Source organism: Olea europaea, chromosome 22 (assembly GCF_002742605.1).
Source record: "Olea europaea var. sylvestris chromosome 22, O_europaea_v1, whole genome shotgun sequence".
In the NCBI taxonomy this organism is placed as follows: domain Eukaryota; kingdom Viridiplantae; phylum Streptophyta; class Magnoliopsida; order Lamiales; family Oleaceae; genus Olea; species Olea europaea.
The window spans coordinates 4,807,684-4,823,806 of record NC_036258.1 but is presented as its reverse complement, the minus strand read 5'-3'; the positions used below and the strand labels follow the sequence as shown (position 1 = coordinate 4,823,806).

Below are 16,123 nucleotides of genomic sequence, written 5' to 3'. Positions count from 1 at the left end.
TATATATATATATATATATATATATATATATATATATATATATATATATATATATCTTTCTAATTTTGTAGTGAAAATTCCCCCCCAACAACAAAAAAAAAGGTGAGAAAAAACATGAACGGTCTTTTATCTTTGATTCATGTTACAGCAAACAATATATCATTTTGCGGCCTTTTACAAATTGTTTGTCTTCGATACTATATTGTGTCGTGTATCCGAATTACACTTAAGTGACACTATTAAGGTTCTTCATGACTATTTTTAACCGTTTTGTGTTAATTATAGGGATGACAAAATTTCTTGTCCAAATGGTGAATGGGACGGGGAACTATGGTCTGTCTCGAAATTTCTAAACTAATGGTAATGAGGATTTTTTAATCATCACATGCCTATTGAAAATCCCCAATATGGGGCGATTTGGTAATGGCAGCCTGTCCTATTCTTGTCGTGCTGTGTTAACATCGCTAATTTTAGTTTTAATTTTAGGAAAATTGCATCATTTGTCCTTGATTTATTGTCTCAATAACAAGTTGGTCTTCAATCTTTAAAAATGAGCAAATTGGTCGTAACATTTCATTGCAGTTGCACATCAGCCTCAAATGGTAAAGAGTATCCAAATCCTAGTTAAATTGTGAAGTGGTTCTCATAGAACGTCTTATTTCAAAATTTTAAATTGGGAGGCGAAACCTAGCTTTGTGCGTGAAATCAAATAAGCTACATCTATAGAGGTTATTTGACACCTTTGTTGACAAATGTTGGGGTGGTATGTATTTTGGTCCTTGATTTAAAATTAAAACTCAAATGCATGCCACATCAACATTTGTCAACAAAGATGTAAAGAAAATTGTATATTAATGTTATGGGAGGGTGCTATTTGGACAGGGTCAAATCCAGGCCAAGTCCACGGGGGCCAAGTGGCACCCCCTATTGGAGGGGGGCTGCTCTCTTTGGCCCTATCTATTTAGTTTTATTGTAATGCTGTGTGTACATTCAGGTTGGCATTCAAGATGACTCTCCACGCACATAGGTGTGGGCCCTGAGTCTAATAAAATAATTATGGCCTCATTCTCATGTGTGTAGAGTGTCATCCAGGATATCAATTTGAATGTACACATAAGTCGAATTGAAGATTTTATAAATAGCAAGATCGTAAGGGAATTACATAAATTAGTACTTGTACGAAAGGCCAGATCAATGTGCTACTGGAGATAAGGAGTACAATTTTCTATGTATTAATACACTTGAAAATATTCTTTCGTTTGTGGACGAACCACCCTTCAATTACAGAGGTCAACTCAATTTTCTCAAATTTAAATTTCTAAATTACGGATATATCCAGCCTGCCATTGTATTTGCTTTTCATATTCCTCCTAATCTTTCAGATGAAGAAGACAAGATATTTGCCATCTGTACATTTTGGATTTATTTATTTAATAATTACACTAAATATTCTAAACTGCTGGCATCTCGTCAACTTGCTTACTTTTGCATAAAAGTTACAGTTTTCTATTCTATAGGAATTGAAATTCATCAAGAAATAATTTAAAAGGCCCTACAGATGTGATTCGATATTTTTCATGTTATGTGTATCACTCTTGTAGTATATTTTTTCTAAATAATGTTGATCCTAAATGTATCACCAAGTTAATATTTTTCTTCATAAATATAAAACAAAAAGATCAAAAATTTCACCGTGTTAGAATCAATCTAGCGTGACAACATGTACCTTCTTGATCGATCTAACTGTGAATTTTTCATATAAGTAATTAGCCTCAATCTAAAGGACAATTAGTTAACTCATAGAATGTTGTCACTACCTAAATGCACATGATAGTAATATATAAAGAGCTTGATCGTCATATATCTACCGTAGTCATTATTTTTTATTTACGCTTGTACTATTTGACGTGACAACTGTTATAGTTTATATTACGATTGGCAAGTAACTTTCGAAGGATGTATGTTCTTAAAGTCTCAGCATTGTCTTTACAAGTGTAATTGATATTTATAATATCACGTGAAATATATTCTTAATTTATTTATTATTATAAAATACTTAAAAGAATAAAAAGTTAATCATTTCATAACTTATTTAATATTGGAGAAAGATATTGTGTGTTAGTAATGTCGAATTAATTTTAAAATCTTAACAGAATATCTTAGAGTACGTCTGGCTTGGCCTAGAAAATAATGTGACAACAAATATGTTTGGATAATATACAACTAAAAAAGAAACAGTTGTAAACGAGAGAAAATGACAGAATAAAGGAGAAAAATCAATAAAATTTATGTATTTTATTAAAAATCAAAACCCCATATTTATAGGAAATAATTAGACTACAACAATTATAATAACTAAGATTGTAAGGATATTAAAGTCATTTATAAATATTACTATATTTACAACACCCCCCTTGAATGATTATTTACCTAATAACTATCTCATTAAAACGTTATTCGACAAAAATTCGATAGGATAAAAATGTTAACAAATGAAAAAAGAATTAAAAAAAATTAATACTGTCTTGTTAAAGCCTTGTTAAGAAAATTTAGTTGGACAAAACTTGTTCGAAGGAAAAATAGCACGGCTACTCCCCCTGATTTCAATTCTATTATCAATTCATCATTGTCTTGTACATCGATATCTTCAATATTGTAATTTCTGAGAAGTATATCTTATGTTGTTTTGTATATTTTTTAGATAACATTGTCTTCATATGATATATTGAACAACATTTGATGGTTGTAACAACATGACAATTTGAAAAATAACTCTTGCGGATCTTTCAAGAATCTCATACATATTAGAGTATTATTTTGAGAGTAAATATCATTAGATTATAGACATTCATTACACAAATAGTATGGCTCATTTAAAACCCTATTAAAAAAACTCTGTGGAAAAAATCTTAACGAAGGAAAAATAGTATATTAATCTTTTAGGTACACTATGAAGTTGTTTCATTAAAAATTTTATCAGGAAAATCAAATGGGACAAAACTTTAGTCAAGGAAAAAAAGTACAACGCGTATTACCTCTCTCTCACGATAATATCGCTTGAATTATGTTTCGGGCATATTAAATTCTTCAGCGATAACATTAATAGTCATGTCAAATAAGTTGACTATTACGTATTTCAAATTCAAGCTACGTCAATATAATATGATATGGATTTTTGATTTCATCCACCACGATTTTTGCGAAATTCACTGTATTGAGAGTTGTGTATTACATATTACGATTTCATTTTTCTCATTCTCTTTTTGTATAAATATATACCTTTAAAATTCTTGGACCTAAATTTTTGGACTCCAGGTCCAAGAATTTCAAGTTTCTCTAGTGAGTTCAATTTTAATATGATTGTATCATTTTATTTGGCCAATCATTACTTTGATCAATATATTTCGACGAATATATTTCATCTCCTTGCTATTCATAATATGATACGGTACATCATGTGCAAAAATATCATCGACGACTTTTTCTTTTCGATTCTATTTTTCCGGTACATGAACCTCTTATGAGATTTGAAAATTTGTTATATCTAAATATTCGTAAAGAGTATATACCTCCTCATAGGGACAATTTTTTTAGTTGCTCCATTTTTTGTTTTGAGATTTTTATATTATAATCGAATACGCCATGCTTTGTACGTACCATAAATTTATCAAGTATATTATTAAATAATTGTCCTCCAAGAACTTAATTCGAATTGGAGCATTTAAAGTTGTTGTGTGAGATTTTGTTAATCTTAATGATCAGTAAATACATTTAAATAAATTATCTTTCGAGCTTTTGGTTCAAATCATCTTTTGCTAGGATAATGTATTTATACATTATTTTTAACTTCTTAATTCCTCCCCTCAATGTTGAGAGAATTGTTCAATCAGATTGAAGTCATTTTTTCGGTGTTATAAAATATCACTTGTTTGGGATAAATGTTAAAACTACGCATTTATTCCCAGCATTCCTTACTTTCCATCTCAGTGCATTATAATTGATCATATTTATATATATTGTACCATCAAAATAATTAGATGAAAAAATTAGGCTTTAACCATAAGCCAATTATAATATTGAGAACTATTGGCATGATGCACAATAGCATTTCCAAGACAGAAATGAGAAGTACTTTTTTATCAATTAAATTAACAGAACGCATTCAATAAATAATAGTGTCAAACCATTTATCGACATCTCAACTAACAACACTAATTAAAAAGTTGAGATTTAGGATCACTAACATTAACAATACACCCTCTTGATTGTATAATCTAAAAATTATGCTCATAATTTGAGCAATAATTTCGCAAACTTTAGGGTGAGAACACTATATAATTACATAGTACTTGTATCAAATCTATTAAAGACAAATAATATTTAGATGGTCAATATGGAGGATGATGGGATCTCATTTATCACATTGATTAATTTTTAGAAATATTGAAAATTCAGTTCATATTTTAGATAGTGATTGTTAATGAAAAATTTTAATGAAAGAGAATAAATATCATATATAACTTCATTGGATTGAAGAATCTTCTAGTTCTTCATGAATATCCATTTTAATTTTTAATTTTGCATCGTTATTAATTCAGTGATAGTACAACTAGTTATGGAAAAATAAAATAAGATCAAATTTAACTTTTGGTTCAATATAATATATAATTCAATTATTTAGCCCTGTTTGACCCCATTAAAATTATAATTAATTATTTTCTTTCTTCTTATCAACCATATATTTTTCCATAAAATAATATTACACGTGATCCCAATTTTTTAAAAATTTTTAACCGCATATTCCTAAAAAAAAAAAAATTATTAAAACCATTAAAATTTCAAATTATGGGAGCCAAACAGGATCTTAATTTCAAAGAATATGATTAAATATTATATGCTCGTATAATATTCAATCAAGTAGACATACAAATCAACGTCAATATGATATGAGTTATATGTTTTTCATTCGAGAGCACATTGTATTTTAGTATCGTTTCTTCGAGAACAAACATATCAATATTCTTCTAAAATATTGGAGTCATAGTGTCATGCTCTTCGGAAGTAATAATATACTATTAATTAAAATGATAAATTGTATAAAGAATTTACTCTTTAGTATTAAAAACATAATTTTTAATTATGCTCTTTGAGATAAAGTAAAATATAATTAAAATATAAATAATAGTATTCTACTTTAGAAGCAATAATAAATTACTATTTATAAAATATTAACTCTCCAATAGGGGTGAACACGGTTCGATTTGGGCTGTTTGTGCTATATTTTCAACTCAAATCATTTTATGTGATTTGAAATTTTTTCAAACCAAATCAAGTCATTTTATTTTTCGAACCAAATCAAAACAAAGCATAATTTACGATTTGGTTCAGTTCGGTTGTAATTTGCAGTTTACCTATCGACATTATAGTAATATATTTAAAGCAAATTAACATATAAGATGAAACGAGAACCAATAATGTTAAATGTTAAATTACATTCATATTTATCATAAACATATGAAAAAATTATTTTCAAAGTTGGTTGCTAAAAGACGTCAATAGAACAAATACATCTTTTTCATTTTTATTTATCTTTTCTTGTTTGAATTTCATATTGTCACATAGTGGTCGGTAAAGGTAGAGTCACATTTTGATATTATAATTTGGTTAAAATTCATTTCGTCTCATTAGTGAGATGTTAAATAAGAATTGAACCGAATAAGTTTAGATATACAAAGATTTATAGAGTTTAGGCTTATTGAAAATTGACGAATTTCATTCTCCAATTGCTTTATGAAAGTAGGAGGTAGTAATACTAGTTAGGAAACTTTAACATTTTCACACAATTAATAAACCACGTCCTTTGTTCTTTCCAAACCAGAAACAAGTTCATTAATCATTTAGACACACAAATAATTATTTTTCTATCCAAACCACAACTCACAAGTGTATAATAAGTTCAAAAATAACAAATAAAAGAAATAACAATAAAAAAATGATTTGAATGAGAATCTGAGACTTACCTAGAGAGAAGAGAAAAATACGCGATTCAGGTAAAAATTAGCAGAGTAACAAGCAAAAGACAACTGATAATTTGTTGAATAGTGGCAGACAAGCGTCAAATTGTAGGAAATAAGAGTTTACGTTTGAGCTTTTGAAGTTTTGGACGTGATTTGCTACTATATATCTATATATATTTATTTATTTTGCATTTTATATAATTTGGAAATAATTTTAGTTTAGTTCACGTGTTGTGAACTTCTTAAACCATATGTTAATAATGATGAACCTAATTTACTTTTTATGATTATTTCAATGGGCAGGTTGTAATTTGTATTGCTAATTTTGTATTTTTTTCTGAATAGTGAAAACTGTAAAATTTATAAATTAATAAAATTAATGTTTTAATTAAAAAATCTAAAAAGGTTAGGTTCAATTTTGTGTGATTTTTGAAAATCGAAACCTAGACCAAACCATTTTGAAACTATTTGGTTCGATTTGATGGAATAAAAATCAGGGGTCCACATGTACTTGAACCAATGATTTCGGTTCGGTTTGCAATTTCGCAATTTTTTTTTTTTTATACAGCCCTACTCTTCAAGAGTATATTTTCTATGGGAAATAATATTTACATAGTTGTTCTTCTTCAGGAACAACATGTCAATATTATTCTGGAATAAATTCACACTTTTAAGGAGCAAGTAATATTCTTCTGGAATATTAATTTTAATGTTGTGCTACTTCAAGAGCAAGAATACGATAGATTATTAATTTAAAATTTACAAATGAGTATCTAAAAAATTTAATCAGGTTCAAACAGCATATGATGTAAAAATTAATTATCAAACAAATGAGATATGAATTTATGTGTAAAAATTAATTACCAAACATACTTTAGGAAAAAAATCTTCATATATACAAGTTAACAAAATTGATTAAATTTTTCATTGGTTAAATCCATTACCAACATGTAAAAGATACTAAAGCTCCATTTGTTTCCCATTAATGTAAGAATGAGAATGAAAAATATAGTCATTATGAGGCATGCATAAGAGATGTAAATTCAAATATGGTAACTTGATGTGATGGATAACGGTCATATTTTTCATTTTAATGGCCAAATAATGGAAAACAAACTGGGGCTAAACATGCATATAAATTCCACCTACGAAAACTCAATGTAAAATTAAACACAGAACTAATATGTAGCAAAATCAAAATGCAGAACTAATACATAAATAATATGTGATATAATTGATTGTATATGGATTAATGGTAAAGTATGAATTTACTTAATAAACCATGTACAGATCACACATACAGATATGAATTAGAATTAAAATGCATACAAACAAAAAGTAAAGAAAAAGAAGCAACATCGTTATGATGTATATGTGCATCGAAAGAATTTACAAGTCATCAAATTAATTTTGGTACACATAACAAATGATTATACTTACCTTTTTAACTAATTTACTTTAATTTTGAGAGAATAGTGATGTAACATGTTATAGACTAGAAAGAGAAAAAAAGAAAGAAAGAAAAGTCAATAAATTTTGTGTGTTTTATTAATAACAAAAACTCTATTTACATGAAAGAATAAGGGCTACAAAGGAGATAACGATCATAATGATTAGGACTGTAGGGTATAAAAATCATTCATAAAAACTACAATATTTACATTAGAAACTCTCTTAAAAAGTTAGTCTTACATAATGCAATAATTTACTTATTTCTAAATTAAGTTTTTACATTTTAAGCTCATGCACTACCCACACCTATTACCCCTGCGCCCACGAACGACAGCGAGAAATATTTATCGTCTTTCCCTTTATTACCTGTTGCCTTACAATTCTATAGACACTGTCGTCATATGCATATCTTTTGTATGTATACATCACTCCAAACCCTAGCCCAACTCCCATTTCCGTCAGCATTCTTATCATTTATCACAAACCTAAGAAAAAGCCCACCGACTGGGTTTCAATTTCAAGATCTTTTTAACTATTCCTGTTCACCTTTCAAGCAGCAAGCATATAAATGTATGCAAAAATTTATTCTGTCTATTTTTTGGTTTTGTTTTGATATACCCAATTTTGTAAATTTTTAAGCTAAGCTAATTTTATGGATTTTATTTTATTTTATTTTTGATTTTTTAGGTGCCCAGAATGGCATACGAATAAGCTAATTGAACAGGAGGGTATAAAGATGGAAATATAGATATAGATATACATACATGCAGAGAAAAAAAGAAGATATATAACAGGGATATGGATGAAATTGAGGGAGGGAATTGCTATTGGGCAAACATGCCTTCAGAGCTATTGAGGGAAGTGTTAATGAAGATAGAGGATTCTGAATCCAGTTGGCCCGCGAGAAAACACGTAGTGGCGTGTGCTGGCGTGTGTAAAAGCTGGAGGGAGATAATTAAGGAGTTGGTCAAAACCCTCGAGGTTTCTGGCAAAATCACTTTTCCTATATCCATTAAGCAGGTGGGTTTTCTCAAGACTTTTCTGTAAATATCTTTTATGCTTGTTTTGTTTTAGACTTTAGTAAATTGAGTCTAGTTTTGTTGATTGTTTTTTCTGGATGATTTTTGTTTTGGGCAGTTTCTGATTTTTTAGTTTTGTTTAAGTATGGTTTATGGTTTGGGACCTTGTGGTGATTTCACAAAGATAATTTGTATCTTTTGATGTGAATAAGTGATTTGAAAAGTGATATCGTTTCATGTTCATAGTTAGATTGATTATTTAGTATTTTCATTTGACATTAATGAATGTAGAGAACCTCCATGGAGTTGTCTTTTAAGGTGACTGGTGTACATCTTCCTGATAACTTTAAGTCTGTTCCTTGATCCCCTGTGCGTGAAATTTAACTCTTTTTTGGAAAGATGGTTGTTTTAGGATTAGGGGTCCTTCATTTTTTATAATTTCAGGCTTTTCTACATAGTGTGATTCTGTGAAGTTGATTATTCTTTCGCCATCTTATCATAGTGAAATTTACCTCGTTGGCAGGAAAAGAACTACTGAAATAGAGGACAGAGCTCAGTACTGTTTAATTTTTATGGCTCAGTGCTCTTTTTCGGAAAGGTTGTTGTTTTAGGATTAGAGGTTCTTGATTTTTTTATAATTTCAGGCTTTTCTAAATATTGATATACTGTGAAGTTGATTATTCTTTTACAATCTTATCATAGTGAAAGTTACCTCGTTGGTGGGAAAAGAACTATTGAAATAAAGGACAGGGCTCAGTGCTGTTTATTTTTTATGGATCTTAGATCTATTACTTTATTGACCTGAAGTTATATATATATATATTGGGCCGAGAATTTATTTGAAGAAGGTGTGATCATATAGATAATTTTTGGACTTTCAAAAGCTAGTTACACGAAATTCTTGGTGCTGTCAAGTTTTGACTTTACTTTTATAGAGCCAGATGGATGATCATACAAGGGGGAAATTTCTGGTCGACTCTTGTCATCTAAATTTAGGTGATAGAATTAATAAAAGTGCACTGACCATGATTATGAATATTTACATTTTTCAATTTGTTCCTGAAATTTCAGATGGTTAAATTTTGTGAAGTGCATGGATTTTCCTTTTGAAGTTGTTAGTTTCTTGTCTTTATCTTTACATTTTTGCATCAAGTAGGTAATTTTATGTATCCTCTCCAGCGACATGGATGGGAATTGTTTTTCCTATTTATATGGATTTGACGGAAAAAAGTTAGAAATCTCAACCAATCGATTTGTAGTTTCAGAATATTAAACTTCCAATTTTAATTGTGCTCCACCTATTGTGATAAAGAGATTCTTTTAGTGACTTCAAGGACAAGCTAACAGCTTTTAAGTCGAACGAATGCCAATGCTGACGTTCATTGGTTTTCTTGAACCTGCTACCGTAATGAAAAGTTCTTCCATGTTGTCGTCATTCTCCAATTTTTGTCTGTTCTTCATGTTATGCTACGTATATCGTATTTATTAGCGACGACATGCCAATTTTTTTAAGTTTTCGCCCTCCCTCAATTAATATTTTACTTTGGGAGCACGAGGCAAAATATCTGCTTTTATCAAATGCATTTAGTATCTTATACATTCTTAGAAACCTTTTTCTGCTTTACAGCCAGGTCCAAGGGTATCTCCTGTCCAATGTTTTGTAAAAAGGAATCGCGCTACGCAAATGCATTATCTTTACCTCAGCTTAAGTCAAGGTTTGCATTGTGGTCCCAACTACTTCTAGCTTAGCTAGATTGTTCTTGTATGTATTGTCTACTGCTCATCATTCTTTTCCAGTTATCTTTGTGATATTTCTTGACAAGAGGATTCGCAGACGTTGCCTTGTTTTCTCTTGACATTCATTCTTCTCTTCTGTGGCAGCTCTGGCTGATGATGGCAAGTTTCTTCTAGCTGCTCGTAGGTTTAGGCGCCCCTCGTTCACAGAATACGTGATTTCTCTACACCCTGACCATATGTTCAGGGCAAGCAGCCATTATATAGGAAAATTGAGGTGTGTCTCAACTTTTAGCTTGTTGAATGATACTTCGTATTTCCAGAAGAGACTTGATAACAGCAGCTTTTTATTTCACCAGATCCAATTTTCTGGGAAATAAGTTTGTTGTATACGATGCTCTGCCTCCCCATGCTGGAGCCAAAATGCTCCGATCTCGCTCCACGCAGATGGTTGGCTTAAAACAAATATCTCCAAGAGTTCCTGCTGGCAACTATCCAATTGCCCAGATCACATATGAGTTGAATGTGCTGGGAGCCAGGTAAGAAGAAGATTTATGCTGTTCGTTTAGTTTTATCAATCAACAGAGATGGTCAAAAGTTTAAATAGAAAATGCTTGAACTTATTTGAAAGTCTCCTCAAAGAGGAAAATGATTCACAAAGTTACTTGTTTAAGTAATGCCCGTGGTATTGCCCACTGGGATGAAGTCATAAAATGATTTATGTTATTAAGTACCTGAAGGATTGGATACTAGTATACCAACAAATTTATGCAACATCCAGGAGTCCAAGACGAATGCATTGTATCATGGATGCAATTCCAGCTTCTGCCATTAAACCTGGAGGTGTAGCTCCTACGCGGATCGATTTCCCCATCAGCAATTCAGATTCCTTTCCAGCGAATCCATTTTTCCGGTCAAAGCCAAATGGATTGGATAAATCCCTGTCAATGCCTTTGGATAGCCAAAGAGATGCATCGCTCGTTTTGAGAAATGAGGCTCCAAGATGGAATCAGCAGCTTCATTGCTGGTGTTTGAACTTTCATGGACGGGTGACAGTTGCATCAGTGAAGAACTTTCAGTTGGTGGCTTCTCCGGAGAATGGTTTGGTTGGGGCAGAAAACGAGAAGATCCTCCTTCAGTTTGGGAAAGTTGGGAAAGATGTGTTCACTATGGACTATTGCTATCCGCTATCGGCATTCCAGGCATTTGCCATCTCTCTTAGCAGCTTTGATACTAAAAGTACTCGTGAATGATACACATTGAGTGGTATAAATCTAATTCCCTTGTTCATAAAATGTCTTAGTCAAACAAATGACATTGTGCTGCCTTAATTACCTTGTGGTATGTGATCATATGCCTAATAAGTCGAAAATATACAGTTACGTGTTTTATAAGTTGCCATCTCGCGTTGTTCTTTTTTCTAAATTTCTTTAATGGTGGCCATGATCATGTTCCTATCTCATCGTTTTGTGTCATATCTTGACAGCATTTTCTTCAAATTCACTTTCCTACACGCACAAGTTTATATTCTCTCTTTCATAACCAGTCATTTCAGACTTTGGACGCCGTTTTGCTTTGAACTTGGGTAAAACATCATATTTGTTTTGATTGGTTTATTAACATATGATGTTTTAATCAAATATATTTGGGCTGCTCATGACCTCTGCACTAACTCCATGTTTCTTAATTTCCGGGGAAGTGATTGTATTGTGAATGCTGACAAATAAGATGCAAAGAAGATAGTTCCATCTCTTTTTCACTTTTCTGTGTTTTTGTCTTTGAACTTTTAGTAATGGTAATATGGAAAATATTTAGAAGTGTAGAAATTTGTCTATTTTTTCTTTCCCTCTATTCCTTTATGTGCATACTTGTTTGTTTTTGAAACAATCTTTTGTGGCTGTTGTGGATATTTTAATTTTTCTTGCTTCTTTCATTAAAAGGGTTTCTATGACTTATCCTCGTACCATACTCAAAACAAATTTTTAAGGGAAATTGTATTACTAGTCCCCAACTGGCAGACCTTGTGGCAATTTGGTCCCCAACTTATTTTTCTAGAGAGCTAATGGCGCAATTTTTCCGTGCTTTAGCAACTTGCCTCTTTCAATATATCAAACAAGTCGTATATGTTAGTTCGTTTTGCTTTTTTCATATTGTCAAGTACTATACAGCTCGCTAATATGAATGGTGTAGACGTTCAACAAACGTTTTAGGTGGGCCCTACAGAATGGGCTAGAGTTTTGAGCGTGTAACTTGTGCTTTGGTCCTGAGATTTTTCCCGTTATTTGCTCAGCCCAGTATACATTCATGAAAAAAAAAATGTTTAATTTGAATATTTTTTGTTCATTGTGTATGCACTTAAAGTTGTTTGTTAACAATCATAGACTTTTGGCACTAGACACAAATCTATTAATATCGGTGGTAATGGGGTTTTTTATTTTTATTTTTATTTTTTATTATTATTTAAAATAGAATTGTGATCCATTTACTAAGTATTATGTGGTCTAATGTCAGTTAGGCTGGTGATCGTCAACACCACTGATGAATAGCATTATTCAACACGAAGTCTACGTGTTAATTTGAAAATAAATATTATCTAGTACTAGTGGTGGTTAGAGCACCTCCGATGCTTTTTATGAATTGTTATCTAGGTAGTACGAAATTTGAAAGACTTGGTTTATGTGACATTAGTGTTTAATAAACTGAAATTCAAGAACAAAAGACTCCAATTCATTATATGGATTGATATATGGGTGTCTTATTTTCTTAAAATAATAACGAAATCACATAGATTGATATACGTATATGTTTTTCATCTTATTAAAATAAATTAAAGCTTAATGTTCTCTCCCTCCCTCTCCTATTTGTTAATTTTTGGGTCTCTTATTAAGCCTTTGTTTGATCCCCATTTTTACATATAATATTATTTTAATGAAAAATGTATGGTTAAAAATGAGTTTTGAAAAAATAAATGTTTATAAGAATGAGAATCAAACAAGGGTTAAATATTCATCTGAAGAAGTTTGAGTTATAGAAATAACACGTTGAAGATGAAATTTGAACTCGACTGTTATTCATTAAATATTAAGGATAAAACTATTTGTACACAATTATTTACACACTCGACACTTGGTCGTCCCCTATTGGAGAGGTGGCTGGTGGGCCAGCTGTCCCTCCAATAGGGGGCGGCCAAGTGTCAAGTGTGTAAACCATTGTGTAAATGATTGTGTGAATGTAGTATGGTCCAAATATTAATGTCATGCAAATTAAAAATTAATTCATAAATTACATTATAGGTGCTTTTAGCACACCAATTTATATGATTATGGATTCTCCTTTATATAATTGATTAAAATAAAGTTTACAATTAATCACCAATTGGATTACTCTAATTTGAATCAAGATGTCTGGAAGGCATATTAGATTCTTCTTTCCCTCGAACACGGAAGTTCACACCCCACAAAAGTGAGATATCAGATTTTACATATAAATTGGACTAACACATAAATATACACACACAAATAATCGACTTTGAGACTTCAATAACAAAATTATAGGGTAGTGAGTATTTTTTTTTTTTCCCTGAATGCATAGTTCTCTTAATAGAAGGGTGTCATGTACACCTGAATTGGCGGAGTAAGTAAGCGTGAAGACCTTTGGTCAAGAGTTCAATTCTCCATGCCAACACTTTCTCGATCGAGTCTGTCGCACCGGACTTGTCTAATGCGATTTACCTGACTGACATGATTTGTAAGCTATTGTGTCAACTCACAACTATAGGTCCCCCCTTCATTTAAAAAAAAAAAAAAAAAAAATTGCTCCCTGAATGCATAGTTCTCTTAATAGAAGGGTGTCATGTACACCTGAATTGGCGGAGTAAGTAAGCGTGAAGACCTTTGGTCAAGAGTTCAATTCTCCATGCCAACACTTTCTCGATCGAGTCTGTCGCACCGGACTTGTCTAATGCGATTTACCTGACTGACATGATTTGTAAGCTATTGTGTCAACTCACAACTATAGGTCCCCCCTTCATTTAAAAAAAAAAAAAAAAAAAAATTAGCTTTGAACAAACGTTTTTTTTTTTTTTTTTAATTATTTACTATAATCTAATCTAACTTACAAACACGCAAGGATTCCTTCTAATATCCATGATGAAAATGAAATGTTATCATTGATATATTCTTCGGTCTTCTCAACATTTAATAGTCGTCGTAAATTTTAGTGTCTATTATGTACGCTTATGGATCTACTATTGAATACATTATACACATCTCATGTAGAATTCTCGAACGTCAAATAATTTATATCCACGAACAAAATACAACCAAGACATGTAACGTGTGGATTGTTATATCTTACACTTGCTGGTACGTTAAAGTTAGTAGTAGCAAGTATATTAAGATCATGACTATACTTAAAATCAAGATTCATTGTAATTGTAACACCTTCCGACGTTAAATAATAGATGTAAAGAGAATGCTAAACTCCTTTTGATGGCGAAGGAAGAGAAAATCGACTACTATAACGTGAATCAAAAGTGCTCCCTGTCCCGGCTTGGGAGCAGGGTCAATGACAGGGGTGGGAGGGCCGCCACTGTCTTCGACCCTGTCCCCAAGGGAGTTTTATTCAACGTCAATCAAGCACTTTGATAATAGATTTGATTCTATGTGCCAAGCTCTATATGGTCCATATGGCGTAATGGGGCCAAAAGTTAGGTAAAATTGTGCTGTCCGGCAATATGATTGAATTGACAACTATGAAAAAATTATAGTGGGAACAATTATTTCATCACTAAGTCAAATGAATATGATCAAATGATTATTCTTCCCCAATATGCAACTGATCAATTAATTATTCATAATGTACTATTTTAATGAATAAATTTAACATTTTTTTCCTAATACATTCGAACAGACAACTTAATTCAACACAAAACATTTGAACAGACATTCATTATGACACAAAGCATTTGAACAGACATTCATTATGACTGGTATAGCTCAAGAGTGATTTAGAGTGGATATATCAATGAAAGAAAGGGTTCATATGATTTACTAACGATCAACAAAGCAACGCAGAAAATAGAACCTACTGCAGCATTTCCAAAAAGCAAAATAGAGAGTGAATTTGTAGAGAAGTGCTTAAAATCACCCAGAATCATAGAAAAGTTGTTCTCGTGAATATAGCGAGACTTCAATTACAACTGCCCGTCCACTGGTAAAGTATGGTTCAGACTCGCTAGAGCGTTAGTAATATAAAAAATGTCGTAAAATGGGGAATCAAGTTGCATGAAAAAGTAGGTTTTGTCTCAATGGAAGCCACAAAATTAAGAATAAATCATGAAAAACAAAGAAATATTTAGAGTTCTTATTATAATTCTTCACTAATCAAGACACTGTAAGTCAACGCACGAGGAAAAGAATTTAACATTTATAATACCTCATGATACCAAAAATGATAGAAACAAATGTGGAAACGAAAGATACTCTACCTCTCAAATAGTCAGATACAAGACATGAATTTGCAGTGTGTGTGCTCCTCAAAGTGTTGATTTTGCTGAAAGTATAGAATAGTGATATATTACATGTTACCTTTCTCCTCGTTCCGATTGGAGTTCTTATCCTTCTTCGATGGCTTCGTCTTTCTTCGTGGAGCACCGACAGCAGAGGGGTCCACCAATGGGCCCGACCAAGTTTGAATGGGTTCCTTGGAATATGAGAAATTCATGGAACTGAATGGGACATCAGGAGGATCAAAGGCCGGATTCATGTGATGTGAAGCGCCCAAAGGATAACCAAGTCCTCCATCCTGGTGTGGGGGAGGAAATTTTTCGCTTTTGCTCTTTGCATTCGCATGTGTAATCAGTCGCCGCCTCTGTTTTCAGGGTTTGGGGTGTGTGGGGGG

General features: G+C 31.6%; 2 protein-coding genes across 3 annotated transcripts in view; one reads left to right on the top strand and one right to left on the bottom strand.

Moving 5' to 3' along the window:
• Positions 1-7,821: 7,821 nt before the first annotated feature.
• LOC111371470 (tubby-like F-box protein 3) lies at positions 7,822-11,647 on the top strand. The gene is made up of 6 exons (XM_022993478.1): positions 7,822-8,039; positions 8,157-8,489; positions 10,116-10,203; positions 10,370-10,499; positions 10,582-10,761; positions 11,004-11,647. The coding sequence occupies exons 2-6, from the start codon at positions 8,268-8,270 to the stop codon at positions 11,473-11,475; spliced, it is 1,092 nt and encodes a 363-aa protein (XP_022849246.1). The 5' UTR covers positions 7,822-8,039; positions 8,157-8,267; the 3' UTR covers positions 11,476-11,647.
• A 3,917-nt stretch (positions 11,648-15,564) lies between these two features.
• Positions 15,565-16,123, bottom strand: part of LOC111371469 (probable serine/threonine-protein kinase At1g54610) — a 6,009-nt gene continuing 5,450 nt past the window's right edge. For both annotated transcript variants that reach the window (XM_022993476.1, XM_022993477.1), the window contains one exon: positions 15,565-16,093. In XM_022993476.1, coding sequence (XP_022849244.1) covers positions 15,800-16,093 — 294 coding nt within the window. In that variant the 3' untranslated portion in view covers positions 15,565-15,799. The remainder of the gene's footprint in view (positions 16,094-16,123) is intronic.